The following is an 18,396-nucleotide window of genomic DNA, read 5'->3' on the forward strand; positions in this document are numbered from 1 at the left end:
TTGCAGTCCAATGATATGGGAACGTCATCACGTGACTTGTTCCAGTCACTCCCGGCTTGTTTGGGACTGTCTCCCCATTTGCGTCGCGTGAACAGTCTATTCAGGACGGCGACGATGAGTCAACCAAACAGACCCATCAAACCCTCCGTCGGCTCGACAAACTCTTCCCGACCTCAACCGGTGAAAGCAACGCAACCCTTCACGCTCCGACAGCCAAGTCCGACGAAAAATCAAGCGACTGCCTCCACAACGTCGTCGACGAAGAAAAGTCCTCGCTCATCGCCGTCTCTTTTCACTCCCGACCGTTTTAGTCCGCGCGGCCGTCTTCCGGCGGACAGCAGGTCATCACCAGAGCGGAGAAGCCCTGTAGCAGCTGTGCAAAGTCATCTTGCAAGCAACCGAGGTGAGCACGGAAAGCGGACGTTCGTTGCAGTGCGATTTCTCTATTGGATATTGCAGCTCGTGCATGTTTTGCGCCCTCCCACGCTTTTCTCTTCATTCGTATCGTTGTTATTTGCCGCAGATCGCTCACGCCCAGGTTTGTCTCAGCGTGTTACGTCACCTGGCAACAACACGTCTCTTCCAAGGACTGGCTCGCTTGATACTCTGTGTGTTAGCGGTGGGCGCTGTTCGAGTCCAGCGGTGCAACTGGTCACGCCCCGTGTTGTCAACAAATCGACTCAGGTGAGTTATCTGATCGTGGTCGTCAATTTACCATAGTGAGGCTCAGGCGGAGAGCCTTGTCCGCCCTCCTTATGTATTGTCTACTGTATTGGGATCGAATTCACACGCTGTGACACCAGTACACGTAACACTCAACGGATTCAAATGAAATAGTGGGAGGAGGGGGAGGGGGGAGAGCACTGTGTGATCCATATTTCCTTTCTGAAATTACAAATTCAATTAAATGTCTGAGAAATTACGGAAGACCGTCAGTAGAATGGGCAGGACAGTTTTGACTGGAACCTTGAAATCCAATCTGTGTCAGGTGGCTCTAGTATTGTGTTTGTGTTTCCCAATATCTCTCAGGCTATTGTAGTCAGAGAAGAGCACAAGTGTGGGCCAACTCATATGCAACACTTGCTTACTGGAGGTGTGAAAGAGTGATGTCACACATGATTGCAGGCTTCCAATGAGACAATCTGTAACATTTCTTTGACAGTCTGTAACATTTCTTAGACAGTCTGTAACAACTCCCAATGGGTGATACTGTCAGATAATTATGCAATTGCTATCTATCTACTATGATCCATCACTAATTTTTTTCTTGAAAGACAATGATTATAACAACCATTAGTCATCATAGTCACTCTGTGAGATTGATTTTGAACTGTAGCACATCTGTCAAGTATGAATGAGGCTTAAAGACTTTCAGTTGCTATTGGGTCAAACGTGATATTAGCAGAGACATTCTTGTTCATGCTTAGATAGCAGGCTGTTGTATTATTGTATTGAAGCTCTACGAGACTGGGTGTAGTAGTAAGGTATGGACTAATTGTAGCTGTTGCTTTCTTGGTGTGTTCAGCAAGGTGGAGGGTGATTAAACTATTTTGTAAACAGGATATACCAATACCAATTGTCTCTTTCTCTGGGTTACCTTAATCTGCCTTAGCTGCCTGATAGTTGTCTAATCTGGATACTATATCAAGTAGTCCTAGAGTTCTGCTCTTGATTTCTTACAGTTTGTGTAGGCAATTAGAGTAAGTAGCGGTTGGGGTTATGGCTGCTAGGCATGGCTATTGGTATTGAAGCCTACAGAGTGTTTCTAGTGTAGTTCTTAGCTGCTTTGCTGATGAACAACACACGTAGCAAGGGGATGAGGTTTAATCATGAAGATGAGAAGTACCTCCACTAATAGTTATTACAGTCTACCAAAATGTTCGTCAAGTTAGATTTGATTTTTGGTATAGTAGTGCTTTGATGCCTGATTGCACTCAGACTAGAACACCGATGAAGCAAACTGCATTTGCTAGTAGTCTATATCAATGTAGCAAAATATTGGCAGAGGGGGTGAGTGTTCTATTTCTACCATATTGTCTTCCTGTACTAAATTGTAGTTGATAGTGTTGTCCAAGTAACTTTAGTACAGTAGATCCTTGAATATCTGACCCCTACACATCAGACCCCTTGCGCATATCCAATTAGACTCTTGCATAGTCAACCCTCGCACTTTAGACCCCTTGCATGTCTGACCATTTTTGCAAAGGAGATATGACATCGCAAGTCCATTTCACAAGAGCAGTGATGGCGACAAAAATACCAAGGCTTCTAGGATTAGTTTGGTGATTATAGCTTGCATGTATAATGCATATTATGTTTCTGTGCAATCATTTTATCACTGGCATGTTATACATGTTTCAAATTTCATACCATGTACTTACTGGGACTCCCAAAAAGTGAACTGGAACTGCGAGGTACAGTTGAAACTACGACGTGTCTGTTATCCGTTCTTATCACTTATTTATTCTTTTCACTTATCCCACCGATGTTCTTTTGTGGCTTGCCCAAAGTGGTCGGTCGGATGTGCGAGGAGCTACTGTCATGTAGAAATACTAAGAATGTAGATTAGATAGTTATGTATATTTAGTAAATACAAATTTTGAGTTAGTGTACTTGGTTACTTGAAAAGATATAAACATTCGGCAGTTTTTGCCCCGACTATTTGATTCCCTACCATTTTATGAGTGCATGTACGCAGAATTTGTGTTGTGCAGTACTCAATCCTCTGAATGAACCATGCATTTCTATTGTAGCTGAAAAAATTCTTGATAGCAATGGAGCAGCTTGTAAGCAAGGTGTGAATTGTCTTGAAGAAATCTTGCTATGTATGTGGCAATTATGGGAGTACACAGATAGTGTAGATGCACTCCAAAGGGTACAGAGTGCCATTATTGTCGATATGGTGTCTCTGTGGCATTCAGTTGCAAGGTGTGAATGATTTGATTAAAATGGTTTGACTAACATGCCATGCCCCATCTTCCGTTTCTAATAAGGTGACCTTAGTGGGACTCTATTTTTTGCAATAACAGTGTCCATTATTTTGTACTGATTTCATTTGATCGTATACTTCGTTTACACGAGCACTTGTAAGCGGGCCAGCCCGTGCTGTCTCAGCTTTTATGGTACGCGTATACGCGGGTCGAACCGAGCCGAACTGTGCTGGCACGGCTCGGTTCGGTATTTCTAGCCGGGCCAGCGTGCGCCAGCCCGGTCTGGCTCGGGTTAAGTACATCATGTAAACACATAACATTCTGGAAAACGGGCCGTGCATGCTCATTTGGTAGTCTCGCATAGCCAGACTGCTTTCTGTAGCGTCATAGTTTCGTGCGAAAATGGCACAAATAGCGTGGAGCGAGACGGAGACAATTATGAAGCGACCGAGATGAGCAAGAAGTTTAGCTTTGAAACTCAGTTGCTGCATGAGCACAACAGTCGCCTGGTGATAGATCTACGACGTCTCGTATATGTCCTTTGCATTCTTGATATAAAGCCATAGAGAAAAATGCGAGCAACTTGGCTTCTGTCTGTTGTAAACGTAAGCTAACGCGAGCTATGTCAAGCTCAAGTAACTAACACACGTTAGTGACACGCATTGGCTTCCTTCTACGGAGTGTGTTGTGTAAACGCAGGCTGGAATACTGGGCTGGCGCAGCTCGCTTGACTCGGCTCGCCATGCGTGCTCATGTAAACGGGTTATTCGTTCACAATGGCATGATATTTTATGCTGTTGCTTGAAATGTTTGTTCTATGCCTGTGTAATTGAATATTCTATCTGTGATGTTTGTTTGGGTCTTCCTTCATCTTGCTGGATCTACACATTTACAAGTGTATTTCTTGAACTAATTAAATATGGAGCAAGTAGTTGACTTAGCCAAGAATTTGCCTACCAATTATTCTTGTGCATTGCGCTCAATAAAAAGCATCATACTGTCGTTGACGTCTAGTTTGAGGCCCAAGCTTCAATTCACAATTTGCCATCAATGATTTTAGTGGTACTTTACATGGTTTGTCTTCTGTTTGTTGAATAAAATTTCTAGGTATTATGAAGGTTTTCTTACACAACTCCCAACTTGCTTAACGGCTGTTTGGTATGTCTTCAAGACCCGTGGCGCAGACACTACAGTACAGACGTAGACTAATACAGACAGAAGGCCTGGTTCATTGACACGGGCATGCATACACAGACTTGCAACATGCATACATAACTGATGTATGAAAATTGTATTGTAGGAAAGCCACTGTATAGCAGACATAACTATATTTTTATCCGAATGGCATCATTCTATTGCCTGATTATGTATTTTAATTAACTTGTTGTATGGCAGAACCTCAATATAACGAATCGCAAGGAACCGCTTTTGTTGTAGTTTGGGTTCGTAATAGTCAAATGCATTTGGGCTACTGTTGTGTAAGGTAATGGGATGCATGGCCATGCAACGCTATGCTGTAAGTTGCCTACGAGTAAACATTGCCTACAAGTTGATCAATGTATTTTTTGACAAGCTGATTCTTCTGCTTTGGAATTGTTGCAAGCGTATGGAAGGAGTGTAAGTCCCTACCTGGCAGGCACGTCCTTTTGTCTTGTTTTTCTCCACCTCGCTCATAATTTTCACTTTTTTGGGAGGGACAAGGACTAATGCTTAGACATGACGTAGGCCCAATGATTTACGTGTAAATACATTCTGAGATCTGCTGGTTAGGCGGTAGCTGCTGTTTGCAGGCAACAATGCAGGAAATGTGCTCGGTCATATCGCCCATTACGTTATATCAAAGTCATCGACTTGTTGTATGTGCACATCAAGACTCGTTATGTTGAGGATTTGTTGTATTGAGGTTTGTTATTTTGAGGCTCCACTTTAGTATAGTACAGGTTGTGAAGCATCTGAGATCATCCACTTTTCTAGCCTTGTACCAGACTCTCTCACACTGTTTTCGTGGTTCCCCTATGACACAGTGCCAAGAGGGTCTAGGCTTTCCTGCCTACTTTGTTTATCACCTAGTGTCACCCCTAATTACAAGGTAATGGACACTAAATACATCCTTTCTTTAAATAAACAGGTGGTGGTTTCCTAAAGAAAACGATGGCACACACACTGTTTATCATTCAGGCACCATGTAGTGTGACTGGAAAGCAAATCATTGACAGTGCGCTTCCCTGCTTTCGATTCACATTATGTGAAGCTGTAAAACCAGTGTTCTAGAGTCGGCTGTAGCTTGAAACAGTGTTACTCTGCTAGTTCCCAAGTAAAGTGCAAATCTGGAAATCGATCAAACTGAGTTCTGACAAACATTGTAATGAAAAACATCAACTGTAGAAGAACAACCGAATTTAAAGAATCAATGCTGTCGTGTGACTTACATTTGGATAAAGTGTAGGAAGGAGAAATGACAGAGTTTATTGCTACCGCTCAAACGTCTACTGTGGACAATGCTATGACAGTAATTCTATAAGATTTTTTCTCATCCAGAGAAATTTCATGTGAAACGGGAAGGTCATAGTAAGCTAATCATATTGGCAATCTATATATCTTTGACATACCATCTTCTAATAGCATATGGTGAACATGAAGAATCCAGAATCTCCAGCATTTCTTGTGTCATGCGGGAACCGGGTACCATAGTGCAAAGGGGTCTGGTATGAGGCTAATTTTTCATCATGATGTACAGTAGCCCCCTCTTGGAGGACCACTTAAGTTTCCATCAAAGTGGCCTCTCAAAAGGGGTGGTCTCTCATCAGGGAACTGTTTTTGTTGAACTCGTTAATTAAGTTGTGTGCTACATCTGTATTTAGTTTTCTACAGTGCACTGTACAGTACATATACAAACAACAAGAACAAGAACAAGAACAAGAAACAACAACACTGAACCACTCCCATACAACTCTGTCCAAATCTTCATAGCACAACTTTCTAACCTTGCTGTAATTTCTCTCTGCTCGACCTGGTTTCCCATTGCTGTCTAATGCTTTTTTTGTTCCCGTAATTCTTTGAATTATTGGCTTACTTACACCGAGATCTTCAGCGATTGAGCGACACAAACGGCCTTATTTTATCTTGTCTAGCACAGCTATCTTTTCATGAACGGCTAGGATCTTGCATTTTTGAGATGACATTTGGCTACTTCTCTACGCACAAGTGTTACTGTACTGTGGTTGATTGTGACGACACTCTTTTCGTTATACATACCCAAATGTATCAGTGCAGTGGCAGAGACAGGCAATGCTAAGTGGTCGCTCAAGGCAGGGACACATGACAAGTTTGAACCTACTTTGGTGGTTGCTGGTCGCGTTAGAGGGGTGGTCGCTGAAGAGGGTTACGTGCAATACAAATTTTGTCAGTGCCAAGCCAAACTGGTCGTAAACAAGAGGTGGTTGCTCATGAGGGTGATTGTCCAAGAGGGGAACTAATTTATGACTTATGTTTCGGGCTGGACACAAACCTTATGAACTACCTTTTATCTATAGACGTTAGTAGAACAATTTCTAAATGCATAGCTGCTGGCAACTTGCTGTTTCCGAAATCATTAATTAATCATAGCCAACACTATTTTCTGTATTTGTTTACCCAGTGATTGTTTTTGTCTGCTTGTTTTTGGAGCATTGTCGTGCAACATGTATGTTCCTATTCCAGCACGGTTGTTGAGTTCCTATGTGCACTGACACTAAGTGTTACCATATGGGGTGAGATGCGAACTCATAAATTTTAACACAATCCAAGGCATATGTGTAGTTGTCACCGTGTATGGAGAGAATTAATCTTTATGCACAGAGTGGAATAGAGACAATGTTTTGTCTATTTTGTACTTTAGCAAATGAGGTTGACTGACATTTTACATTGTGGACATTCATTCTTATGTGATTTCACAATCCAGTCATGTAATTATCGACATAATTAGTTCAACTTCTTTATTGATAGCATCATATTTACTACTGTATTTTTTATTTGCTATCAAAATATAAACTGTTATAGTATTACAGTATTGCCGTTTATTAAATAGATTTTGCCTGCTGCTTTTTTTATCAATTGTCAAGACATTTCAGTTATTGATTTCCTATTCCCTGCCATTCATGCTGTATCTATTACTTCTTGACCAGTAACGCAGTATATCCAATCAAAGCAATATCGTGTTTAGTCATGAACACCAGTTTGTCGGTCAATGACCGATGACTGACCATTATATTCCACTCTGAATTGCATTTTTGTTGAGCATTGTAGCAGTTGTGAATGCAGAATGGAAAAGTGGCTCTAAACTTCTGTACCTTTGCGTAACGAATTTGACTTGGAGCGAATAGTGATGGAGTAGCTTTGAATTGAAAATCAAGCCTAATAGGTTGAACCATGCTATTTTGAATTGTTGAGATGGTTTTGCAACTACCATGTGTACCTAGTTAAAGATGTATTAAATTGCTTGTTGGGTTGTTGCAGTTCCAGTTTTAGAACAAGTTTGTTTTGTAACGCCCTTTGACCATCTTAATCCTATTTTGCCGTCAACGTTGTCTTGTTAATGGTTGACCACTCATTGTTCAACACTATGACCTCATTTGTTAGTCACAGGATGCTAAGCCATAGTGTTTTGACCTGGTTTTCGGAGCATGTGTCTTTTATTAGCAGTAGAGTTTAGAGTAGCAATTTTCCAAAATGTGCTATTGAAGGTTACTTGGCTTTCAGCATTGACATACACATGTTTTCAATTTTCTTACATTTTTGTTAACGTACAATAAGGGAATCGAGTGATACTTACGATCTGTGATTGCTAACCAGTTTTAGCCCATATGATGCACTGTTTGTTTAGTTGATTGCATGGTTTCTCGTGTTATCAACAACATTTATTAAGCAATTAGTACAGAGCACTAGTGCTTGCACTTGGATGTATCTCAACAAGTAGCAGTTGACATTGGTTTACTGTTAGGGTAGTAAATGGTGATTGCTACAGAAAGGCTTTACAATATGGATTGTGTGGTGATATGCTTAAGGTTCTTCAATGTCTGGTAAACGTATTGCATATTGGGTAATTGCAAAGCCATAGAGTTGCTAACTTGGTAGGGGTAGCGATGATTATGTAATTTGTCTGTTTCTTGGGGTTAAGGTAGCTAGTAATTTGTCTGTTTCCTGGGGTTAAGGTAGCTAGTCCGTTATATGTCTTGTTGCCTGCAGACATCTCCCGAAGATTTGGTAGAGATGCCACAGTTACACAAGAGGTCAAACTCATTGGGCAGTGCCGACTACAGAGAGGTCAGAATCATTTGTGTATATATAGGATTACTACTACGGACATTCACCAGTCAGTCTTTCTAGAAACTTCGACAAAACTGCCAACGAGAGAGACACAGCACGATAACGCCTGTTCAAGGAAATCACCAGTCATTGCAGTTGCCACCATTATCAAGACAGTCGCCGATCATTAGTGTGCCCATGCAGTACTTGGGGAAGAACATGAGATGTAGCCTTGAGGGATTGAACAAGGAAGTAGAGAACTTGGTGTCGAGCTTTAACGACATGAAAAACAGAGTACGTCGTGACACGTTAAAGTTTGTGTACACATTTGTAGTAGTTTTGTCTGTTTGGTGGTTGTTTGTGTGGTGATAGTAGGAATAATAGGAGATACTAGAGATTGTCTGTGATGAAATGAAAGTTACAGTTGGGTTCTAGTTTTGGTGCTTTTAACTTTGCACTAGAACACATTTTTGTGCAGTCGTCCTGTTGCATGTTTGCAGCTATTTGAGTTTGCCTAAATCGGTCATGTCTCTCTATTTGTGCTGCTACACGATTTCAGGTTTTCTAGGTCTGTGGTTTTAATGGAACATCGTTACGTACTAACGGAGTGCCAGTTTCATGTTGGAGACAAAATTTTTGAGTTTGAAAATGGTGATGCCCAAATAGCAGCAATGATGTCGACACCTGTTTTAAGTTTTTTTTCTTTTGTCTGTTGTTGAGTTTGTCCAGACACTGAAAGTCATGTATTTTTAACTGGATGTTGCTTGTTTTGTTGCTTGAAGGTAACTACTGTGGTAACCTTAGATCACTGTTGGATCTACTTGTCGATGTTTGCTTGCAGTGTATGACATGTGGTGCATGATTCTGGTTGGATGTTAAGCAAATCAGCTTATGTCTGTCTGAGATTATTGGAATGGGATCAGACACTAATATACTAGGAAGTGATTGCAATAGTTGCTTGTATCAAGTAAAATACTGAATTGAGTTGTGTACCTTAAGGGTACTAGTGTACTGCAGTCCATTTGGACTGCTGTTTCAACGTCTTGTCTCAGCCAGTTGCTCAAGTCATGGTTGTGAACCTTCTGGTTTATGTCTCAATAACGAACACTTTGTTGTGTCTAAATTTTCTAAACTGTTAGCGTACTGAGGGGCTCTTCTTTTGTGCCATCTGGTTGAGAGACCATACCTGCAGTCTTGAAGAGCTTAGCTGTTTTCACAGTCACCTGCTGGCCTTTAACTGAGTTACCAAATGGACAAGAAGCTCAAGTTCTGACATAACAAAACAATTGGTTGGGACAGATGTTGATGTTGGGACAGCAGTAATCATAGTTCATGTACTTTTGGTGTGTGTGTGTGTGTGTGTGTGTGTGTGTGTGTGTGTGTGTGTGTGTGTGTGTGTGTGTGTGTGTGTGTGCGTGTGCTTGTGTGTGTGTGTGTGTGCATGCATGTGCATGTGCACGTGTGTGCGTGTGCATGTACATGCGTGTGCAGGTGCGTGCATGCGTGCGTGTGTGCAGGTATGCATACGTGTGCAGCATAATTTGGCGTTATTTCTTGCTGATCTCGATATACATATTCAAATGTATTGTTGTTAGTCAACCTGTTGTTTCCTCTCTTGTATCTGTCTTTTGTCAATGTTGCGATCAGTTTTTGTTGTGTAGCTTTCCCAGAGATTTATTCTGTAGTTACATTATGTATTATGTATCTTGTGTAGCCGCTGACACCTGACGGTCGGAAGCCTCCTGTTATGCCAATCCTACGAAGGCAACATAGTGTAGACGTGGAAACTCAGACCCGATTACAAGATCTCTCACTGGACGCCGGAAGCGATTTCGATTATGGAATCTCAATGGGCATTTCGCCTGTAACACTCACCATCCAACAGTCATCCGTGTCGTCGCCACTCTCATTGGGTCGGTCAGAATCTGTTGGAAACGAGTCGCCGGAGCAGTCAGTGTCGTACGGCAAACTTCCGCCGGCATCTCCAAAGTGTTCGTTTGCGAGAGATCCCCCGATTGGATTGGAGCGAGTCGTCATGATACAGGAATTTCGGTCAGTTTACTTTAGAGTAAGATAAGCATGATGTATGTAGCACAAGTTATTATTACAAGCATGATGTATGTAGCACAAGTTATTATTACAAGACCTGTCCACACTAGACAGTAGATATGCGGATCCGATCTGCATTCGATCGTGATCTGTTCACTTTTTTCTGATACCCAATTCACTTTTGACTGATACAGGTTCCATTACAATTAAAGCTGGTTCACAATATGCGACAGAGAGTAATCTGTTCCGTTCAACCACATCAAAGGCGTCACTTGAGACGGATTGTGGACGGATTGCTTGACATAGTATTGACAGATGGATACATAGAATCGATTCTATTTTGTCCGCTCCGTCGGAAGTTGACGGACTGCAACAGGAAATGATTAGGTACTGTTACGTAATCAGGGCAGTACAAAACGAGGATGATGCAATCATGCAGCACAGGAATGGTAATTATCAGAACGATATGTACACGTATTGTGAAGACAATGGAGAGCTGCCCGTCACGATCTGTCACATCTCCGTCGCATATTGTGAATCAGCCTTTAGTCTTGATCTACATCCACAGATGGTTTTATTCCTATTTGAATCGGATCCTTTGAATTCCATTTCTCATAGGTATGTGTTGACTTGACCTTCTTGTGCCTTAGTGTACAAAGTGCAGTACAGGGTGCTTGTACGCCAAAGAATAGGGTCCGAAGAACGTCCAGGGTAGATGGCTAAGAACACACTAGCCTGTTGTAAGAACGTCAAGTGACTGTGTGTGCACAGTGTGCAGTGTATGTGTAGACTTTTGCTTCGACAGCAGTCTTCCTGATCACTACACGAGGAGGACGAAACCAATCAACTCCTTTTTTCTTGCATGTACTCTCGTTCCCTCATGCAGAGCAAGTTGTGCGCATCTCTTGACACTTGTACAATACCAGCGGCCCATTACTGAATACAAGTTTACACATGTACGTGGTTTATGATACTTCCATGCGCTCTAGCTGAAATAGAACGTGTTGGGCTAGCACCGATGCCTGACTCATGTGATAAGATGTTTTTCAGCATTCGAGCACCCTGTAGCAGATTTGCAGTAATGTTTAACCCTTAACTGTGTGTCTGTTGTTATTCACTTCCTTGAGCATGTAGAAACTGTGTTAAGCAGGTTTTCCTGATACCCAACTAACCCACAAACATGTCCATTGTTTTCTGATACACTGGTGACAGTGTTCTACCCTTTTGGAGTGGTGTTCGGGTATCTGCTGCATTGAAGGGCGTGGTTTGTTTCTAGTTTAGATAAGTAGACAACTCCCGGAATTTCAAGCATCGTTGCAAAACAGACCAGAGGCATCAAACAGAATGTATCACATCGTTGATGGTTGATGATCTGAAAGAATGGACTAAAAAAGCTGCAACTTCTGTCAGCAGTGGGGAACTATGTTGCCCAGTCTCACATTTATACTATGCTAGCCTCTACCCGGCAATCTGAGCTCACACTGTAGGCAGTGGAAATCGAACCTGCCCCGCACCGATTCAACTTCCAGTCTGTAGCATGATGCAACTTCCTTCAGGGAACATAGCCCACCCAAGTCGAGTCCCCAAGTGGGGTGTCTAGCGAGTTAACTTGTGAGTGCAGGCGCAAGCCAGTCGAAATCGGCGAGTCGATCCGTCCATTCATACGGACGGATGGATGGACGAAGACACCCACCTTCTATTGCTCCTTAGCTTGGAGCAAGTAGAACACTAACTAGAACATGTGGAGTGATGGTCGATCTCGACAACCTCCCACCAATGTGGGCAGAACCCTTATGTGATATATTTGACAGGGTCTGCACTTGTTCCATCAACTTCAGTGTGGATTCTTGTGATTCAGATACGATCACGATCATCGGGTACCTGATTCAATCTGGATCCGTTTCTGATGTAGTGTGGACACGGCTTACATATTGCATAAGATAATTCTAAATTCAAGTGTGTTGTATGTGCAACAGTGCTGATGCTGTTGTTGATTATGATACTGGGTATGCACGTTTTGTGGTGTATTGTTCTCTTACATATTGTCTTCTTGATAGGAGAGCAACGACCACGACCTGTTTCGTGGAAGAAGGCCCGGATCCTTCTAAGGTCGGTTTCGTATTGAAGAGTGACGACAGCACACCGTTTTTACGCATTCCGGCCAAACGGCCTATTGGTCCAGTCGTAAAGGGGCCGCTTACAAATAAGAGTGTCAGTCCGCAAGCCACCGCTGTCAGCCAATAAGTTCACAGTCGACGTCATCGGGTTTCTATTAGAGTTACTATATATGATATCCAATATGTATGACTATAGTATATTACTGCAACTTCACTGTTGGAGGGCAGGGCATCTTACTTGCAGTTCGAGTTGTGTATTCATATTTCATTCTAATGTTTATTCATACAGAGTATAGCTGATAGCATTGTACATGCTATATTTTGGGTAAGACCTACAAGTAACTCAACAGACAATATTACAACAAATGCTAAGCAATATGAAGCAGTGAAATCAATCAGAGTGTGCCTCGTATTCCCCGCGTGTCTGCGCCATGAAAGTCCCGGACACTTGCACTCTCACATTGGTATTGGCTTCGTGTGATCGTCGATCGTCGTCAGAGTGCGTGGATTGGGCTTGAGAGACACTCGTGGTTCTGTTCTGTCGGTTGCAGTCGATTGTAGGGATGTATAGAAACGAGACTGCTGTCGAGTCGAATCAAATTTTACGACCCAACCAGGTTGGCAGAACGCCGGGCATGTTTTACAGCTTACTGTTGAAGTGGATGGACATTGCTGCTTGCGTTTCTGGTAGGTTCACACTCGCGTACAATACGTGTAGTTCATGTCTGTAGGGCTATAAAGAGATGAGTTGTGATGTGTTGTACATTATGTAGCTGAGAAACATGCGAAGATGTCTTGTGTCACTGTGGCTATGGACGACTTAAAGTTTAAACAGCACCAAGTAAAGTAAGCTGACTCCTAGATGCATGTAGAATAGAATCACTGATTTAGTAACTAGGTTCCTAATTTAAGTAAGTGAAGCTGTGTTCTACTGGCTTCAGAGCTACGAGTGTATGTGCTTGTTGTTGTGTTTGTGTGTGTGTGTGTGTGTGTGTGTGTGTGTGTGTGTGTGTGTGTGTGTGTGTGTGTGTGTGTGTGTGTGTGTGTGTGTGTGTGTGTGTGTGTGTGTGTGTGTGTGTGTGTGTGTGTGTGTGTGTGTGTGTGTGTGTGTGTGTGTGTGTGTGTGTGTATTTATTGTGAATATCAAATGTAAAGGTTTTTAATTTTTGTCAATTTGTTGTCATTAATTAATCATTAGCTTGTTGCTAGAATGTATAATTGTTTGAAAACACAATGATTTGTTGATGTGATTAAACATAATAACTAAAATTATGATTATCATCAATGTTCAGCACTACTTCGAATTGAGCACACTCACATGCGTGACTCTTGCACTGATCCGGCTTGTTATTCACGTTATTCCTCAATTCTGTAGCACTCCTAATTTGCATCACTTGAAGTTAGGTAATGAGGTAGACGTTGAGACATTGAGGTAGAAGTTAGGTAATGAGGTAGACGTTTCGTTGAGCCATTGCTATCATCTTTCGTTTCGTTAATTAATTTGCCGTAGCAATATCTATATACAGACATCAATCTCGTACGTCTGCACTCTACATGCATTTGAAATACCGTGAAATGACATCCACAGTATATAGTTAGTGATCGAATCGAAATAGAAAGCAGTGTCAATGTTTCATACGAAACTTTCTTGCAAGACGAAACCGATCGTTCATCATCAGTCCTACTTACACCCATGCATAACACTTATTGCATACTCGCTTGAAGATCAGATGACATGTTGGTCATGCCCATGCAATGGGGCATGGTCCCATGGTACCTTCGCTTGACTTCTTGACGAACGATGAATTTGTTTGTTTTGCGATTCTTCTGTAAAACAGTAACAGATGCGTACAACTATTGTTTGTCCTTTAACTCTCCGCTTCTCAGCGTGACGACAGTTTGACCATAAAATGGATATATGGCATCTTGGCTTTGTTGTCATAATGTCATAATTCGCAGGATTATTATGTCACCCATTGTTGGTGTTCCAGAGCGACTGGTGATTGGCTCAACAAACACCCAGAGTGATCCACGCTGTCATGGTAGTGTTGCTTCACCTACTTTTTGTCTTCCAAAACGACTGCTGATTGACTCAACAAATTTCCGAGCATGACATACGCTTACAAACATACATAGAAACAAAACGACATACCGACAGACAGACTGAAAGTCAATTTAGCTCGTTTAGAGTAAGCTTCTTGTGAAGCATTCCACCACTTAATATAGTGTTCTTCTTTTATGCTCGTAGCTAATTATATATCATGCAGTTGTTGTCATACTACGCGTGGAGTACACGTACTACTTACATGCAAGTTTCAATGTTTGAAATTTTATGGCAGACGTATTGTCATCTCATCAACCTCACAAAATTTTCAGTCGTTGAGGAGTTGGACTTTTACATATATTTCATAAATGTCAAATAATGATAACGATTGTTCTGGCAAGTAATCAAAATCCCAGGACATTAGATATGTTACTCTCAGTCTGACCAGTTTTACTCTACGGCATAAAAAATTAATTGGTTTACCATAACTGCAGTGACATTTATGTGGTCATGATGGCAAACTTGCTGGTACAATTGGTCGTCACGTGAATTCAGTTATCAAATGATAACTTAACGACTACAGATTTTAGTATGATTGGCGTGCTATAGAGCTTTACCAGCACCAGGGGCAGGGTTTTGCTTGAGGTGAAGCCAACGGCTATAACCTTGCTTTGAGTGACAGCTGGTAAAAGTCATGTAGCATGCTAATCATACGATAAGTAATTTATGCCATGGTCACGTGATATATATATATATAATTTAGAGTGTTGTATATAAACCAGAAGTAACTTATTGCACACTTGTTGTGTGATACGTCACATACACCATCAAAATATGTGCTCATGACTGGTCGCATGTTACATGACCATCATGTAACTGTTTTCTAAGTCGACGGGTTCATTATTCTGACATTTCTGATCTCTAAATAGGCACGTTAGGTGTACCTATATTTGTCGACACACCGTGATAATTTGAATTCCGAATGCTGTTTTCTCTGCGAGTCTGCAATGGAAAGACAGGGAAACATGTCAGATGTATGCACCGATATCCAAGCTTTAGAACGATATTGAATTGCATAACATTGGCTAGCGCACTAACTACGTAAATATATGGGCCAAGGTTTGTGAAGAGCCCAGACGTGGAGTTTATTTTAGATATGGACAATTTTTCTCTGCTGTAGCGAGCGACTGAGTTAGAATAACAGTTTGATTAGATATGTGTATCTGTGAAACTGTTAGCATCTACAAGCTTTCTTCCATCTTGTACACCAAGTTTGTGGTTTACAAATCATTCTTTTGCTGGATAATGAGTACCTTGGTAAAATGTTGTGCCTAATCACGTTGACCGTAACATGCTAAAGAAGTGCGTCATGTACATGGAGTGAACTCGCAAATTCCAGTCCATTGAGTATCTCAATATCTTCACCCATAGTACATCTATACATCATTAATGCAGTTACAATCTAACTGTCTTCACTGCTACTATCTGGCCACAATAAGGTATGAAATGAGAAGCAACAAAGTAGGTGGAAGGTCAAACATTCTTGTCTGATAGCAATAATCAGCAACGTCAGTAATCCAGTTAGACTCTAACTGTTTTTCCTGCTACTATATCATGAAATGAGAACCTACAAACTCAATAAGATGAGTGGAAGGTCAAACTACCTTGTGTGGTATCAAACAACTGCTCCATGTGCATACATCTGACATTCTTTTGTCTCGATCTCCATTACAGGCTACCAGAGAAAACAGCATTTCTAACTCGAATTATCAGGATGTGTCCATATTTAAGTACACCTATTCAAGTGGCTATTGATAGTTTTTCCTACTACGTAAACACCCTCTCTTTTTATTTTAAGTGCCACCATGCAATGGTTGTTATAGTAGAATTATGAGTTCTAAATTTGGTACCATCTGAGGCATAATTATGTATTTTTGCATAATTAGAGCTAAAGTTGGCACAGTCCATTGTGAGCACTTTAATATATAGTTACTTCTTGTACCTTCCTGCAAGCACATACTATAGAGAATAGGTCTATGCATTATGTCTTCTTCTCTCCTAGCCATAAACAGGAAAATGAAATGCATTTCCATACAATTAATTTGAAATGCCGACATTCAGGAGACCATTGAAGAGGCATTATCACCACCCACCTGCGACTATATTTACAGTAGTGACAAGTCATGTGCTGGAAATAACTGTGTATACTAAAGGACTGCTTATCAAACTGGTTAGAACAGGAGGGTGTCCAGATAAATGGTTGTCTGGATACTGAAGCACTATCACTACGAGTGGGTATCATTACATGTGTAGTGTAAAGATATTCTCAATTATCATAGCAGGACTGGGAAAATTCCTGTTTATTAACTCTGGACTCTTTAAGAGGTGTTCTAATTAGAAAAAATTTCACAACACCCGGCATTGTTGTTAAGTGCTGACAAGGAGAGTTGTCTACACACACACACACACACACACACACACACACACACACACACACACACACACACACACACACACACACACACACACACACACACACACACACACACACATGTACACACACACACACACACACACACACACACACACACACACATACACACACACACACACACACACACACACACACACACACACACACACACACGTACACACACACACCAAATATTTCTTTGATATTTGCAATTTTATTACCTAAGTTTTGGGTGATTGATCATAACATAAAATGTTGAGAACCAACAGACAATAAATTCACTTTATATAGTAAGACCTTATTGTCAGAAGTGGTGGCATTATTTTTAGTAGTTACTGATTACTGTAATTTCTTGGAATATTTGGCAGAACGAAGAACAATATTTATAAACTCTATAAGATTGCAATAAATTTGCAATATTTATTGCAATTCATCAGTTTTTTATGAATTTTGAATCAATAGACAGTGCATTTTGTTTGATGCTATAATATTATTTATCGAAGTTTGTAGCACAGAATAGCAATTAAGCAATGGAGAATGTAGTCATAATATTTTTTGTTAGACCAGGCAATTTGGTTACAGTCAGAGCTCAAGTCAACCGGGCATTTGGCTCTAGTATGGAGGTATGGAATTGTAGCGTTTACAGTTGAGCTATTGTTACTGTAGTAGATGCTTGGCTGCATGCAAGGGAATATTTGTGGTTAAGTTTTATTCCTTATTTGTAGAAGACATTGAATTTCACTTATGCTGATTTAGGTTGGTGTTCTTGTGTGGGCAGAACGAATTGAGTCGGGTGACAAAATACAAATTTGCCAGGTAGAATGAACATGATAAGTCATTATGGTTGTATCTTTGGTTATTGATGTATGTTTATATTTGGCATTGATGTAGGGCTTTTTCACATTTGTTGCTACATCTGATGTTCCTCGCACTAAGGTATACAGTTTAGTCTATTGTTTGAGCAGAATTACATTGTCTACAGATATAAACACAAATGTGTGTGCACGTTTGTATGTGTGTACGTACATATCTTCATGTATTGTAGGTGCTATTGTCAAATTTCTAAGGAATTATATTAATTAGAATGGATTTGTCTGCTTTCTATTAGAGTAATAGATATTGGTTTCATTTGAGTATTAAAGGAAGGGGCCATGCTACCTAGCTGATATTAGTTTTTCTTTAATTAATTGTGTTCATTCTAATGTATTGTGCCTGCCTGCTATTATTTCAGAATTTTCTTACAGGGTCATTGTCTTATTGTGGTCTGGAAATGTTATTTTCCTAGGTTCAACTTGCACCAGTTCAGGTTATAACTGAAGAAGAACAAAAACAGCATGTACTTGCTTTTGAAAGAAGAAAGATTAGGTTTGCAAAATATTCTCTGCGATATCAATATTTGTTGCTATTGAAAAACCTTGAAGTGTGAATAGTCAAGAGGTTTATAATAACTCAATGAACCAAATAATCAAAACAAGAAAGGCATTATTAGCTTTCATACAT

At 40.8% G+C, this 18,396-nt stretch overlaps 2 protein-coding genes across 2 annotated transcripts in view; both read left to right on the top strand.

The window, feature by feature from the left end:
- The first annotated feature begins 54 nt into the window (after nt 1-54).
- On the top strand, nt 55-12,779 carry LOC134193052 (protein FAM117B-like). The gene is made up of 6 exons (XM_062661838.1): nt 55-403; nt 524-684; nt 8,154-8,231; nt 8,295-8,507; nt 9,928-10,265; nt 12,320-12,779. The coding sequence occupies exons 1-6, from the start codon at nt 115-117 to the stop codon at nt 12,504-12,506; spliced, it is 1,266 nt and encodes a 421-aa protein (XP_062517822.1). The 5' UTR covers nt 55-114; the 3' UTR covers nt 12,507-12,779.
- A 53-nt stretch (nt 12,780-12,832) lies between these two features.
- LOC134192958 (acyl-coenzyme A thioesterase 11-like) overlaps nt 12,833-18,396 on the top strand; it is a 12,325-nt gene continuing 6,761 nt past the window's right edge. The window contains exons 1-6 of the mRNA XM_062661714.1: nt 12,833-13,066; nt 13,153-13,225; nt 17,459-17,519; nt 17,653-17,712; nt 17,788-17,832; nt 18,182-18,261. Coding sequence (XP_062517698.1) covers nt 12,943-13,066; nt 13,153-13,225; nt 17,459-17,519; nt 17,653-17,712; nt 17,788-17,832; nt 18,182-18,261 — 443 coding nt within the window. The 5' untranslated portion in view covers nt 12,833-12,942. The remainder of the gene's footprint in view (nt 13,067-13,152; nt 13,226-17,458; nt 17,520-17,652; nt 17,713-17,787; nt 17,833-18,181; nt 18,262-18,396) is intronic.

The sequence above is a fragment of the Corticium candelabrum genome, chromosome 17 (genome assembly GCF_963422355.1).
Source record: "Corticium candelabrum chromosome 17, ooCorCand1.1, whole genome shotgun sequence".
In the NCBI taxonomy this organism is placed as follows: domain Eukaryota; kingdom Metazoa; phylum Porifera; class Homoscleromorpha; order Homosclerophorida; family Plakinidae; genus Corticium; species Corticium candelabrum.

Coding starts and splice junctions, on each gene's coding strand:
- LOC134193052 (XM_062661838.1), top strand. CDS start 115: ATGAGTCAACCAAACAGACCCATCAAACCCTCCGTCGGCTCGACAAAC. Junction 404..523: donor TCATCTTGCAAGCAACCGAG/GTGAGCACGGAA, acceptor TATTTGCCGCAG/ATCGCTCACGCCCAGGTTTG. Junction 685..8,153: donor TTGTCAACAAATCGACTCAG/GTGAGTTATCTG, acceptor TGTTGCCTGCAG/ACATCTCCCGAAGATTTGGT.